The following is a 15,755-nucleotide window of genomic DNA, read 5'->3' as shown; positions in this document are numbered from 1 at the left end:
CCCAAGAATCAGAAGTACTTTATCTTTCATTAGATTTAGTAAAACAAAGAAAAATATATATTTCATGCTGTTCCATTTCCCCCTTCCCCCCTCAAGGGATGCTGTTCCTTTCATTGTGTTTAGTGGTCTTTAAAGATGAAACTGATATTGCTTGTAAAATGTAGTTCCCCATACGCTAGTTTAAGCTTTGGGAATGCAAACATTTATAAATTAAACAGGACTTGGAAGATTTCCTGCTTTCTTTCTCATGTAACTGACATGACAAATACTTGACAAACTCCCCTTTTGAAGGGGAAATATCTTGATATGTCATTTCGTAAGAATACAAAACACCTAGTAATGTAAGAGAGAAAATAAATGAGTTGAAATTCCAAATAAGGGTGAATCAAGCTAGGATTAATAATTTTTGTAATCAAGGCAGTTCTAGCTAGGTATGAGATCAAGTAAATAAAGTGTTCAGTGTGAGGTAATTTAAAAAAAAAAAAACAAAGCCTTTCTCTCTCCACTTTGGCTGTAATTTGTCTTAAATTGTAAGGTCTTCAAGACAAGAAACCATCTTTTTTACATGTACATAAGGTGGCTGGCACACTTTTTTTAGGTGTTATCACAATAATAATAATAATAATGTATTTCTGCCAAAAATTTGCAGTATTTTTCATATCCTTGTGTTGTGTTTAGTGGTCTTTAGAGATGTGTGATTCTATGGTTACTTGCGAAAATCCCATGAGCAGAGAGTTCTTCTAGCCCATGCATGAGGCAGTTTAGTCTAGATTCATTGAATTTCCTTAGTAATTACATTTTTCCTGCTCATTTCATGGGATAGTTAAGGCTACTATTAGTATGTTGGTTGATAATCACTTCATTTTGGTAAATTCTGATTTTTTGTTTTTGTTTTGTGGGCTTAGGCAAACCAACCACCAGCAGCTCTGAAGCATGTCGTTTCTGTGGTTGTAGGAGTGGAACAGAGTTATCAGCAGTAGGCAGTGTCTGTTCTGATGCAGATTGCCAGGTATGTATACAAACCTCACTTTATCTCATGAAGATGAAATATTAGTATATAGTTGAGTCTACAACCAGCAGTACAAGATAAAAGCTAAAGGCCCTGTCATCCAAATAATTTTGAATTGTGAATAATACTTACTTACTCTCCCTGCCAATTTGTATGGCCTTCTGTTCCCATTTTTCTTATTTTTTAAATGTTTCTTCTCACCTCTGTTACTGTGAACTGGAAAGTGACTGATTACACAGGGTAAGCCGTGAATCTAACCATATAAAAACTGCTAACAAATGCACAAAATATGTACACAGGAAGAACAGAGAAAAATAGTTTAAGGTTCTGTAAAGTGTGTGATCAAAAGTAATTTTTCTTTAAATAAAGTTTCATTAGGGTTCTGCTATTCAGGTGTCACATAGCAAAAGCAAATTAAAACATCTGTTTTGCTTCAAAGTCCTAGAACTCGATGTATTCCTAACTATACTGATGTCTGTATTATACTTAGACAATTATTGTCACTGCTCCCTAACCTGAGTTTTCATTGCAGGTAGAAAGACTACTTCAAGAAACAACAGAATAAATATATTGCAATGTACAAAATGATTCTTTGATTAGAAAAAATGTTAATTTAAGAATTCCTTTTTAATAGGAGTATGCTAAGATAGCTTGTAGCAAGACTCATCCTTGTGGTCACCCATGTGGAGGTGTTAAGAATGAAGAGCACTGTTTGCCGTGCCTGCATGGTTGTGATAAGAACGCCACAGCTCTTAAACAAGATGCTGATGACATGTGCATGATTTGTTTTACTGAAGCACTTTCAGCAGCACCAGCTATCCAGGTTTGCCTTTGTTATTTAATAAATGAACTCTATACAACATTGTTAAATTTTTAAGAGTTTACAATTTCCTTTGAAGGGATGCATTTTTAAAAGCTTCAAAGAGTACGTAATGTCAGTGTGCAGAGAATCACATTGTGTGTCTAACACTACTGCTCTCTCAATTGGTTGAGAATGCAAATAGGATCATTTTGGTGTGTACATTTCCTCTATTTTGAACATTGTGTTTGTAACTGAAAATCCACCTCACTTAGAAGTATTTTTTTGAAGTGTTTTAAATCACCACCCTTTTCTTCCTTATGTACCACTCTTTGTATGCAAGGGACAGATCATATTAAAATTGTGCCCATTTCTTATACAAGCAATTTGTTACATATTCCAAAAAAGGGCATATGCATAAACATAGACCTTGTAGAGGGGGTGTACGTTGTATGTCTGAAGATTTTACTGTAGTTAGTATGCTAACTTGGTAACTTTTGATGATTTCATATGTCCAGTGGTTAGTGTTATGCAAAAGTTTCAGTTTTGTAACTGATTTTAAAGGCCATTAATATTCTTTCTTTTCATGGTTGGAAAGGCTTTTCTGATAAGATTTTAAGTGAATTTGCAATTTAACACCTAGTGTTAGTTAAAATCAAAAACTCAAATATAATGGTGTCTCATTACAGTAGCTATTGCAACTTGTGAATTTACAGTACAGTAGTTACTCATACATCTTCCTTTTTTCTTAAAGTTGGACTGCAGTCATGTATTCCACTTGCAGTGCTGTCGTCGAGTACTAGAAAACAGATGGCTTGGGCCCAGGATAACTTTTGGGTTTATGTCTTGTCCTATTTGCAAGGTAAGGATGATGTGTTTACTATATGTAGCACAGAGTATCTACAAGTGCTTACTTTAATGTTACTTATGCTGGACATTAGATATTGCTCATTTTCATTCCCAGAGCTTGTCTATGCAGAGACCTAGTATGTAGCAAGCCAGGCTGTAAATCTACAATGCACTAGCTTGTCACACGCTAAGTGACTGTGTAGATCCTACGGCTGTACACTAGAAGTTCTGTACTGTGCTTTGACATACTTCCATTTCAAACAGCTGTATGTCAAAACACATTATGGAATTTTTAGTTCGCAGCAGCAGGGCCCACATGGCCGGTTTTAGTGCACAGCAGGCTAGGGAGTTGTATGCTCAGATCCTAGCTAGCCATGCACTAAGCGCCTGTGTAGACAAGCCCTCAGTTCTTCTTCAAGTGCTTGTCCCTCTATATACTGCCCTTCAGGTTGCACATGCACCCAGGAGCAGAGATTTTTCCCGAGCAGTGTCCCTCAGGTATGCACCCCACATCTCCTTATGCTCCACATCAAAGGAATAAATAGGGCATATTGGATCACCACCAGTTTAGTTCACTCTTACTGTTCATGGTCTAGGACAGAGTATTCTAACTTCTTCGGCTTCTCTCTGTAAAAAGTTGAAATTTAGTATAGTTTTTAGGGGGTTGATTCCTTAATTCTTGGAACCCTCCATCTGGGATGGGCAGAGATTTCTCAACTCTCCCCTCTTTCCCCCTCCCAATCCCAGTTCTCCAACAGTTTGGGGAGTGTGCCAAGGATCCCTAGCCTTTAAAAGTTGCATCAAGTGCCACAAACCCTTCTAGGGCACAGAGTACCACAACCTCTGTCTGTACTGCCTGGGGGAAACTTGCATCCTTCCAGGTGCAGTATCTGCAGATTGTTCCCAAATAGGATCAAGAAGTTGAGGGAGTTCAACCCCAAAATTCCCTCATGGAGGAGTCCATAAAGGCGGGAACAACCTGAGACTGGCGAGACTCTGCTGTACATCAGCCTGAAGAAGATAAAACTAGCTAGCCCCTCTTCTTCTGTCCCAGCCAGTTCCAAGACCTCTGGCAACCCTTCAGCTATAAGAGACTCAGTAGAGCAGAGCCAGAGCAGACGGGGGAAGGGAGACTTAAGTCATCTCCTAAGGACAAGTGGGAAGGATCCCTGTCCAAGCCCTTTAAAAAGAGGCAGAAGTTCCCCCATCCTATACCAACCATCAAAGGCTTTGTGCTCTGTGGTGGGACCATCCGGTATCAGGAAGGACTGGACTGGGACTTCTTCAAAGGGCAAGACTGCACCACCATTTGGTACCAAGACTGGTCCCTCGGCACCAAAATCTACCACATTTGTATTGCCAGATCTGGCACCCTCTGCTTTAATGGCTTGAGTTACAGAAATGACACTGTCTGCTCTGTCTTGATTCTTGGCGCACCGAATGCTTGTATGGTGCTCCCAGAACTGGAGTCACCATTACTTTCCAGATCCAGTACCAGGACTTCATCAGGTTGTACCGATCTCCCACTGGTACTCCTCCATCCCAATCGTCAAGTAGGGGTTAAGCCAGACTGTTGGCAGTACCAGCAACGAGTAGAGGCAGGTCACCATCATCTCCTGTATTGAGGGCACCCCCTATGGATCCGGGATCCAAATCCTCAGAGTTGGAAGAGGACTGTGGGAGACACCCAACCCTGGACTATGCCCCAAGGGATTCCTTGAGAGATTGAGCCCAGATAGAATGTCAGGAGTCTCCAGGGTATCACACTACTCCCATTTGAGAGAATATCCTCCCTGTACTTACCCAGCACCATAGAGCTCTACACTGAAGGGGTATGAGTGGCAGTATTGAGGTCCAGATGGTCCAGAAGACTACCACCCAACATAGCAATGTTGTCAGATAGGAGACTCAAGGAGATCTAGGGTTCTTGGAGAAGACAAAGATCATATTCTGCCTCCTCAAGATGTGCAACAGCAGCAGCATGGGGAACAGGAGGGTACCACGTCAGTGACCTTGTCCTCTTCTCCAGATGAGGCAGTGGTTCCAGTTTCCCCATCACACTCTGATAATCCTGAAGCCTTCCAGGATTTACTTAAGAGTGTGAAAGAGTCACTACAGATCCCCCGGAAGAGGTCCAGGAAGCCCCGCACAGAGTGCTAGACATCCCACACAGTTCAGAACTGAGTAGAGTTGGGCTTCTAATTAACAAAGCCATCCTCAAACCCACCAGGACACTTCGGCAGATGCCTGCCACAAGTTCCACCAGCATTGAAACAGGCTAAAAAAAGAGGTTTTTCATACCTGCAAAAGGGACAGATTATCTATTCTCTCACCCACTTGTTGGTAGTATCAGTGGCCACTGAGTATAATAGACAACGTTTTGAGTCTCAAACTGCCAAGCGTTGATAGCCAAACATATGATTTCTCCATGTATAACAAATTAGCGGACTTCACCAATAAGATACCTCATGACAACAGAGCCCAGTTCCAGGCCCTGATTGACGAGGAAAGCTGGTGACTAGACTGGACTCCAGACAGCCTTAGACGTGTTTCATACTGTGGCAAGGTCTGTGGTGACAGCAGTGATAATGAGGCATTCATCGTGACTCTCCTCCTCAGGGATTCCCAAGGAGGTATAAACTGTAGAAGACCTGCCATTCAGGTGCAACAAACGATTTAGCACAAAAACAGTTCTCTCCACTCATTGAAAGACTCCCAAACCATACATCGATCACTGGATATTTACACTTACAAATTAAAAGAAAATCCACTACGCCCATTTAGACAGAGACCAGCCCCACCTGCTTTCGATTACCACCAACAAGGATCACCATGCAAGTATCAAAGGACTCATAGAAAGGGTGCCCAGGGACAACCGTCCACCTCCCAACCATTGCCATCTTTAAAACCAATGTTTTGATGGGACCTTTGAGAGCCGCACACCCACTAACTGGATCTAGACCAGATCTCTGGTCTTTCCCACTGCCTGTTTACCTGGGCAGAAATTATGACCAATAGATGAGTACTAGAGGTCATCTCTTCGGGGTACATCATCCAGTTTTCTTCCCCAATTGCCCCTCCAGTCCTCATTCAGGGACCCCTATCATGAGAGCATTCTTCTGCAGGATGAGGAAGTACCTCAAGTTGAACCCCTTTTCCCCTTGCTGTTAGAGGTACTAATTCTATCACCTGTAGTTTGAGGAGCGACTCTCATATGGAGACCCATTCTGGATTTTAGGAAACAAGTTCATCCACTGCCTAAAGTTCAGAATGTTGATCCAATTATTCCTTCTCTCAATCCAGGAAATGGGTTCCTGGCCCTCAATCTCAAAGACAACTATTTCATATGGATATGTATTTGGCACAAAGGAGATTTGAGGTTCATGTCCAGTCAGCACATGCTCACTTTCACTGTCAAGGGGGATGGTATACCCATACTTAGACAATTTGCTCTTAAAGGGACAGTCACAAGAAGCAACTGTCATCCATCTAGACCTGTTTGAGAGGCTAGACCTCAGTGTGAACCTGGAGAAGTTCACCCTGGAAACCACTCAGTCAACAGAGTTTATCAGGGCAAGGCTGGGCACTGTGATGTCCAGGGCATACTTACCAGACAATCGCTTCCTCTCTCCATCATCAGACTAGTACAGTGCATCCAGATGAGCCCCAGGACCTCCTTATGTTCCTGCCTTATGGCACTATTGGGTTATATGGCTGCAAGTACCTGTGTGAACCTGGTTGAAAGGCTTCATCTCAGATGTCAGCATGCCTGTTTACAGACTGTGTGCCCCAGTAAACCAGTCTAGACTTTTTAGTTGTGGTTCGTTGAAGGGTTTTAGCTTCCTTTCTTTGGTGGGAGGATGGAGAAAGGTATGTGTGGGCGCACCACTCAATTCCTCACTTCCAACAATTACTATAACCACAGACACACCCATTTTAGGTTGGGGAGCACACATGGCGTGATAGGTTGCTCAAAGGACAGTTTCCTCAGGAATCTATGCTCTCATCAGAGTGTTTGAACTGAGAGCAGGCAGGCTGTCCTTTGAGCAATTCCAGTCGATCCAGGTGTTATCAGACAACATGATGGCGGTCTGTTCCATCAGCAAGCAGGCAGGAGCACACTCCTCACAGCTTTGCGTGGAGGCCGTCACCCTCCGGAACTGTTGCATTTCCATGCAGATTACCCTGACTGCAGTCCATTTGCCAAGAATCCAAAACACCCTGGTGGACTCTCTAAGCAGACATTTCTCCACACAACGTGAGTAGGAACGGCACCAATTCCTGAGGATGATGACCTCCACACTATGCTGTGAGGGGTGTCCTCCTCTCATACAGTGGCCAGGAGTCCTGAGTTTTACCTCCCCTCCCCCTCCCCCCAGTTCGCTTATTACCATGGGTATTAAGGAAAATCAGACAGGACATGGCACAAACCATTCTTATAGCACCAGGTTGAGCCTGCCAGGTCTGGTACCCCATTCTATTGCAATTGTCTGTATCTATCACTCTGATGTGACACCTCTTAATGCTGGCTGAGGGAAGGACTTAACACTCCAGCCCAGCCATACTTTACGATAGGGCTTGCTGTTTAGATGGATGTCAGAATTAGAATAGGTCTGCTCAGCTGATGTCCAGGCCATCCTGAACAGCTGTAGAAAGGATTCTACTGGGAAACGGTATGAGGCTAAGTGGAACAGGTTTATGTTTTGATGCAAAGAACAAGGAATTTCCCCTTTATAGGCAAAGATTCCAGATGTGCTGGACGTAGCTCTTATCCTTAAAATCCACACAACTGTCTCTTATTTCTCTCAGGATTCGCCTGCCTGTCACCAACATATTTCATCTGCCAGATACCTACTCTGTATTTTCTTACCCAGTCACATCCTGTTTCCTAAAGGGTCTGATTACAGTGTTCCCTCCAGTGGCAAAACCTGTATGAGCCTGAGACTTGAACCTGGTTTTATCAATGCTGATAAACTCACTGTTTGAGCCTATGGCAGGCTGCTCTCTGCTACGTGTTTATGAAACTAGTGTTCTTGGCTGCTGTCATGTTGGCCAAAAGAGTTGGAGAGCTAGGGACACTCATGGCTGATCATCCTTATATGGTTTTCCACAAGAAAAAGGGATGCATGAGACTACATCCAAAACTTGTCCTGAAGTTGGTGTCTGACTTTCTTATCAACCAAAGTATCCCCTTATCTGTGTTCTACCCTAATCCTCACTCTAGCATGGAAGAAATGTGGCACTCAATGGATGTATGTAGGGTTCTTGCTTTTTACCTACAGAGGACAAAATCGTTTAAAAAGTCTCCAAGACACTCTATATCATTTGCAGAACAAATGAAACGAGGCCATTCTCTCTCCCCTCCTCTTCTCTCCCCCCATCCCTCCCCCCGAGGCTGTCCAAATGGATCTCTGGTTGCATCCTACTCTGCTATGAACTGAACATTGTTCCTCTTGAAGGAAGTGTAAGATCACACATGACGAGAACTCTGACAGCATCGGTAGCTTTCCTTACAGATGTCCCGCTTCTGACATCTGCAAAGCAGCAACTTGGAGCTCTGTACACACTTTGGCTAGACATGGAACGGGTGCAAGCAGCTGCCTCCGATGCCTCTTTGGGCAGGGCATTTCTGCAATCATTGAGTCGTAGGACTCCAGACACCCACCTCCTCAATAGAGATATTGCTTCTGAATCATCTGAAGTGCATTACACATAGGGACAATGACTTGAATTGTCACTTTCTAGTCATTTGAGTTCTTCACGGTGCGTTGTCCCTGTGTGTAGTGCACTATTCACCCTCCTTACCCTCTGCCTGATTTCCCCCTACTGGGAATTGGCAGTAGAGAAGAAACTAAAATGGTGGTGGTCCAGCAGTCCCTTTATCTACTCTGCAGAGTATGAGAACGAGGAGAGCGGGGGTACATGCGTAGACCAGACAAACACTGCTAGGGAAAAATCTCTGCTCTGCCTGGAGCATGTGCACAGCTGGAGATCCCCTGCGCTACACATCTCAAGGAACTCAAGTTACTACAAGATGAATAACCCATCCTTTCCAACATAGCTGAAAGGAAAGAACCGTAAATTGTGGGTATGGGAGGGTCCTTTTTTTTTTTTTTTTTTTTTTTTTTTCTTGCCCACTGTGCCTACAAACATGGTTTCTCATAAAAAATGAAAATAATGCAGAAGTCCTTTTTAATTATTTTTATATACTTAGATCTATCAATTTGTAATAATCCAAGAGTTGGATGCAATGTAGCCATTACAAAATAAGTGAAGACTTTAAGTCTCTACACTCCACGCTTCCCTCGGTTTAGCCTAAATTATCTCAAGCAGCAGGACTAGGGTAGCTCCAACATTAGCAAGATGCCTTTTTAACCTGTCTTTCAATACCACAGAAGGGTGGTAATGAATAGCACGTGTGCATAAGACTCAGTCACCTCTATGAAGCTGCCAGAAAAGAGGGCATATTAGAATATAAGTACATTGAATTTATTGGCCATTAGCAACTCCACTGCGCTGGACTTCTATATTTGCAGTCATGATAGGAGCTTGTGTAGGGGGCGATCTTCCAGTGGCATGGATCCAATATAGGGGCTCTTATGTCACATACCCTCCTTGTTGCTGATGAAGAAGGGAAAAGGGAGCATGGACAGAGAAATGGTGTGACTGGGGTACTCCTATGCTACACTGATCCTCTGCTGTGTTTTTTAGCCCCCTCGTGGCTGCTACAGCCCAATGTAAGCTAGACCAGCCCTCAAGCTTATGGATCTGAGTTTCAAAAATTTGAGGTAAAAGGGTATTCCTGTTTGCCATGAGGCCAGTAGCTGAAAAGAACAAGCATCTAGTGTAGCTACCCCTCCTTGAAATACATATTCTGTATTCTTTTCTGTGATTGTTCAGCATCCAGCACAATGGAGCCTTTTGGCACTACCATGATACAAATAAATACTAATATTGTTATAATGAAAGTATTACAATATTCCAAGTTTCTTATCAGTTGTTCTTTATTTTAGAACAAAATTAATCATACGGTATTAAAAGACTTGCTTGATCCAATCAAAGAACTCTATGAAGACGTGAGGAGGAAAGCTCTAATGAGGTTGGAGTATGAAGGATTGCACAAGAGTGAGGCCATCACAACACCTGGCGTTAGATTTTATAATGACCCAGCTAGCTATGCCATGAACAGATATGCTTATTATGTTTGCTACAAATGCAAAAAGGTATGACTGCTAGCACTTCTCAGATTAAATTGATGTAATGTTGCCAAAACATCACTTATTTGTTTATAGAGTATGAAAACTAGAAAAGCTGCACTGTAAAATCCAAAAAGCACTAAAAAAGAACATAGAAAAAGACACAGCCCTAGCCCTGTGAAACCTACAGTAGAGAGAGAGAATGGTTCAGAAATCAGATACCTTAGCTGAACAGAGGATGGTGCCATCTCAAAAGAATGAGGGCATCCTATTTTGTTAGAAAACTCCCCTTGCCATCCACCCTGTTCAGTTCTGTTCCCACCTCCCACAATTAATCAATGCTTACTCCCCTATTGCAACTCTCAACCAATTGAGTTTTTGGCTCCCCTCCAAAGGTATTTTCTTCTTCTGCCTCTCCCTCTGTCACACCTTCTGCTCTCATTACATATCATGTTTTCTTTCCAGCATGCTGTACACCCTCGTATTTCATTCTGTACTCTCTCCCACACATGCATCCCCTCTGTAGTATTCTGTATTGAGTCCACTCCCGTATGTTAGTATTCACCCCCAATCTGTCATTTAGTTATCCTCAGGCTACTGACCCCTGTGATTTTATTTAATTCCTGAACCCTCACTCACGCCTAATGTTTAACACCTGAGCACACGGTTTAGAAGTCTCCTCTCTCTGGTCTGCAGGGTTGGGGTTCCAAAAGGGTTTTCCTTCCTGGATAGTGGCCTGGAGGCTCCTTTCCAGACTTTTTTTTCAGGGGGAGGAGGAGAAAATATCACTGACAGTCCACCCACATCCCCTTAGGCAGAAAGAGGGTGCTTTTCAGGCAGTGCAGAGATAGCAGGAAGCAGCTGCTGTTTTACTTAAGAGTCCTATAATTTAGTATATCCAGTAGCTCTGATTAGCTGTCTTTCCCCTGGAGGTTGGGAAAGGGCAGCTAATAAGATGGGGGTTCCCACCCACCAATCAATAGCAGTGTCTGAAAACACTTAAGTATATAAGGAAATTCCACAGAGTAGGCAGCCCTGCTTAGTGTGTGTTTTATGGCTGCCTGGTGTGCCTTTGTGCCATAAAACCAAAAACAGAGAGCAGCAAAATGCCTTGGCCAGCAGGAGCCTGAGCATGGGAAGGAAGGTGCAGCTCATTTCCTACTCCTCACTTCTGCTGTCTTTGCCCACCCTGTTGCTCTCCACCCAATTGTAGAGCAGTTTCTCTGCTACCTTGCCCATTTAGGACTTGGTTCTAAGGGCCAAGGCAGAGGGAGTGGCACTTCAAGCCAGCTTCATAGCCCGTTGGGGCAGGATTTTCCCCTCCCCTGGATCTGAGTACTGTGCTGGCAGGTGGGAAAGTAGAAGGGAGGGGGAAGCTTCCCTTCAACTCTAGCATCACCTCAGCAGCACCACCCTGCCCCCACCTTCTTGATATGCACTCATAGAATGGCCCAAAAATCATCCCGTGATCCAAACCCTGCAATCTTTTGCACATATTAAAGACATGTATGTGGTATATGTTGGATTGCTGGATAATTTTTGGCCATTTTGAGGGTCATGGTGGAAAAAGGATTATTTTTTTAAAAAGGTTTAACCTTATAGAACCTAATAAAGAGATTGTACCAAGAGCCTTTATCATCTTCTCCATGCATATGAATTTGGTAACAGGAATATAAACTCTTTGTCCCCAATCTCTTCAGTTTTAATCTTCAGTCATTTGTGTCACATTTAGGCATATTTTGGTGGTGAAGCTCGTTGTGATGCTGAGGCTGGACAAGGAGATGATTATGATCCAAGAGAGCTTATTTGTGGTGCATGCTCTGATGTTTCAAGGGCACAGGTAAGCAGACTAGTTTTGTTTTCTTTTAAAGATTTTTAAATAGTTATCTGAGCTGTACAGCAATTAGGTTTATTTGTAGTAAAATATACATATTTGTTTAATTTTTGACAGATGTTTCAAATATGTAAATATGTTGCTTACATGTTACAGTTCGGTTTCTAATGTTAACAGCACTTTTTTGTTTTCTTTCTATGCAGATGTGTCCCAAACATGGTACAGATTTCTTGGAGTACAAATGTCGGTACTGCTGCTCAGTAGCTGTGTTTTTCTGCTTTGGGACAACACATTTCTGCAATGCTTGCCATGATGATTTCCAAAGAATGACAAGTATCACTAAAGAAGAACTTCCACATTGTCCTGCAGGTAATGTTTTTTACAGAATAGTTTTAACAATCTAAATGACCAGAAAATTATTTAGTCAGCCAGTTATTCTATTACAATTGATCTTGCTAATTTTTAGAAATATAGCAAAATTAATCATGTGATGTCTTAAATTCAACATTTTAGATAATCTTCATAGTATGGATTATTTTGTTCTGTGATTCATTTCTTTCTGGAAATACTGGTTTCCAAAATGAGCAATGCTATTATCACAGTAAAATCAACACATCATTAGATACTTTGAAACTTCCTTTCTTCAGCAAATTGCCTCCACGCACTACTGGAGTTGCATGCTACCACATGGACCAAAGAAAGATAATAAACAAACTTCCTAACATGAAATGGTGTAGCCAGAGCTGAGTACTTATCCTGCAATTATAAAGGAAAGCACTTTGAACTGTGCTGATCCCCTAGTTCCTGGCATCATCGTGTGCCACTGCATCTGATGGTCTCACCAGAATTGTGAATTTTAATATTATGTTTCATGTGCTACCTATAGCTTTTCACATAGTGTTAGATAATTTGAAGGGAAAGGGCAATACATACTTTTACTAAGTTGCTTAATGTTTCACTTATACACCAGGGAAGTAATTGTTGGCCTAACTCCTAAATTGTTCTTCAGGTGAAATTTCATTTAACAAGTATATGTTATAATTTTCTTTCAATAAAATTTTGACTAAATTTTCCATAATGAATTTGATTTACTATGACTAGATAGCAGTCGAATAGTCTGGGGTTTTTCTTCAAATTTGTGTTTAATCCTTGACCTGAAGTTGTAAATCTTGTAGAAGCCAACAGTCCTGGCCCTTTTTGTTAGGCTTAGTCAAACTGCTCACAATTATTCACTTTTCATCCTGTAAAAGTTCTAATTTTTAAATGCCTGATAGAAGCTGGTCATGTGAAAGTGTCCCGTAACTACTTTTTCCTATACGAACTGCATTTTTCCCAAATCTTTTTTATCGGTGTCCTATAAATTCAGACAGATTTCTCTATTTAATACTGTGTTTTTCAATACTTGTACAGTTTTATTTACATAAGATTTGGAAGTTTTGAAAATGTCTTTTTCCCTTTACACTGATTGCAGGTCCGAAAGGCAAACAACTTGAAGGAACAGAGTGTCCACTTCATGTTGTCCATCCACCCACTGGTGAGGAATTTGCTCTGGGATGTGGGGTTTGCAGAAATGCACACACTTTTTAGACTAGTAATTTTTTTACCAGAGCAAAACAGTTGTCCTCATCCCACAAGTGTCCTAAACAGAATATAAAGTCCAGTCATGATGAGGATGGGACCATTTCATAACCCAGGTAAAAGGAACAATTTACAGTGCAAGAAGGATGCCAAATACCATGTACCATGCTGTGAGAAATTGACGTTTTTTGAACTAAGACATCAAAAATTGTGAGATGTTTGCATGTGGCCATTACAGTCATCGGCTATGAAGCATTGGACATTTACAAATAAATAATTGCTATTAAAGGATCTCTGTGTCTGTGGACTATGAATGATGCTGGTTTTCAGACGAAGAAAGAAAAAACGGATTATTGTATACTGACTTTTTGTAATCCTGTACAATTGTAACTGCATCATGGGTGGGGGTGGGAAAGAGGAGTATTCTCGTTTATTTCCTAGACTGTTACAAAAAAATTGTGTTAGGAAGGCATAAATGTAACAAGTATCACGCTGTATATAAAGAATATCAATGTTTGTCCTGTATAAGAATTACTAAATTACAACAGCAGTTTCATTTAAACTTCTGGGTTATGTTTGAGCCTGAAATTTTAATGAAGTGCAATACTGAGTGTGCCTCATATCTTGCAGCTGTAAACATAATGGAATGTACATGTCAATAAAACCACTGTACATTTTTATACAGTGAAAGTCTAATGAATGTGTAAGACTTTATTTTAGAATGGCTCAAAAGCAAATCATTTCATTTCACAAATAAAATGTATTCGTTTTTAAAGAACCAAATTCAAAACCAGCTGGTAAACTGCTTTTTGGTACTATTTGGTATGGTAAAGTTGCTTATGGTACTATTTATTAGATAGAAAAAGTTTGCTTGAACATCCTTTAAGAAAAGTTGGGTAATCTTACTAGACTTCACATAAAGTATTACCGTATATACTCGTTCATAAGCTGAATTTTTTAGTAAAAAAGGGAAGCACCAGAGAAGGGGGTCGGCTCATGAATTGGTATAGAGAGGGAGAGGTGGGACACAGCCCCTCTCCCCAACAGAGGAAGCAAGGAGAGGCAGCACAGCCAGAAGGGAAGAGGCGGGGCCAGAGTCTCTCCACTTCTGGCCACGCTGCTCTCCCCCTAGCCTCCAAAGCAGCTGCAACTCCGGGGCTGGTAGGCTGCAGCCGTGCCACTCAGCCCCACCCCCCAGAGGAGGCTGCGGCCGCGCCACCCGGCCCGCTGGAGCATGCTGCGGCCGTGCCACCCAGCCCAGCCCACTGGAACATGCTGTGACCATGCCACCCGGTCTGGCCCGCTGGAGCAGGCTGCGGCTGCACTGCCTGGTCTGCCGGAGCAGCTCCAGCCAGGCCACAGACGTCCTCCCCTGGCCCTCCCCAGATAAGGTGGGAAGGGATGGGATGGGGAGAGTGGGGGGGTCCCGGGCTAGGGGTGGGGTCATGTGGGGGGTGGTCACAGGGGTTACTCCCCTGACCCCCAGCTTCTCCTCCCCAAAAAAATTTCCCCACCAGTTGCTGTCCCAGCCCATCAGGGTAAGTAGCTGGCTTGCCCCCGGAACACTTTGTTTACTTAGGTTTACCTCTGTGCCTGCGGATGCTCGAGGTAAACAAACCATCTCGGCCCGCCAGCGGCTTATCCTGATGGCCCGGGAGCCAAAGTTTCCTGACCCCTGAATTATAGGGTCGGCTTATGAACGGGTCATAAAAATTTTCCATTTTTACTTATCCATCTTGGAGGGGTCAGCTTATAAACGAACTGGCTTATGATCGAGTATATACGGTATGATCGAGTATATACGGTATATTTGAATTGATGTACAGGTTGATAAGCAGTTCCTGAAGGCTTCACAGTAATATCCTGGAAGACTAATTTTTAATTGGTTTGTATTTACTTTTAATTAAAGCTCTGCAGATACCCTCTTCTAGTATGTATGGACTCATGCCATGTGTCCAAAAAAGTTTGGTCAGTGCTGTCCATTGGGGCTGTACATGCATCCTCAGTGTCCTCACACCTTCCCTACCTGTGGGCAGATAAGGGAATGCAGCACCAACTGCGCCTGTTCTTCCTTAGTGCCTGTGGAAGTGGGTCACAATTCAGCAGTGTCCACAGCGACTTATTTTAAAAATGTTAGATCTCAGAAAATTAATAATTCTCATAATAATTCTCTCAAGTAGTTAGGGTTTGGGGACCGGGGGGTTGTTGTCCTTTTGGCAGCTTTTAGATAGATTTTGACCTGTCAGTCGACTGATCAACACAAAGACCACTTCCCCACCGAATGGCTGAGGTAAAATCTTTAGGGTTAAAACTCTGCCCATGTGACAGATTGAGGCGCAATGTGGAGGGTCACACAAAGTAATCTTTTCTGCCTTGGGAAAGGCCATATCTCCAGCATATTCCCAACCTGCTGATCCTTCTTCAGCCAGACTTGATGTGATACAGACAGCCACCTGACTATTTTCACCTGCTGAACAATGCATGAATTTG

The 15,755-nt window shown here is 42.5% G+C and overlaps 1 protein-coding gene across 1 annotated transcript in view; it reads left to right on the top strand.

Annotated features, from left to right (window-relative positions):
- Nucleotides 1-13,961, top strand: part of MYCBP2 (MYC binding protein 2) — a 407,094-nt gene extending 393,133 nt beyond the window's left edge. Inside the window, exons 77-83 of the mRNA XM_026662219.1 lie at nt 906-1,009; nt 1,644-1,832; nt 2,563-2,670; nt 9,671-9,880; nt 11,586-11,693; nt 11,891-12,056; nt 13,159-13,961. Of these exons, the coding sequence (XP_026518004.1) occupies nt 906-1,009; nt 1,644-1,832; nt 2,563-2,670; nt 9,671-9,880; nt 11,586-11,693; nt 11,891-12,056; nt 13,159-13,274 (1,001 nt within the window). The 3' untranslated portion in view covers nt 13,275-13,961. The remainder of the gene's footprint in view (nt 1-905; nt 1,010-1,643; nt 1,833-2,562; nt 2,671-9,670; nt 9,881-11,585; nt 11,694-11,890; nt 12,057-13,158) is intronic.
- Nucleotides 13,962-15,755: the final 1,794 nt, after the last annotated feature.

Source organism: Terrapene carolina, unplaced genomic scaffold, assembly GCF_002925995.2.
Source record: "Terrapene carolina triunguis isolate 2854851 unplaced genomic scaffold, T_m_triunguis-2.0 Scaffold21, whole genome shotgun sequence".
Classification (NCBI taxonomy): Eukaryota; Metazoa; Chordata; order Testudines; family Emydidae; genus Terrapene; species Terrapene triunguis.
Note: the sequence above shows the minus strand (reverse complement) of the source record. Positions and strands in the feature narration are given on the sequence as shown.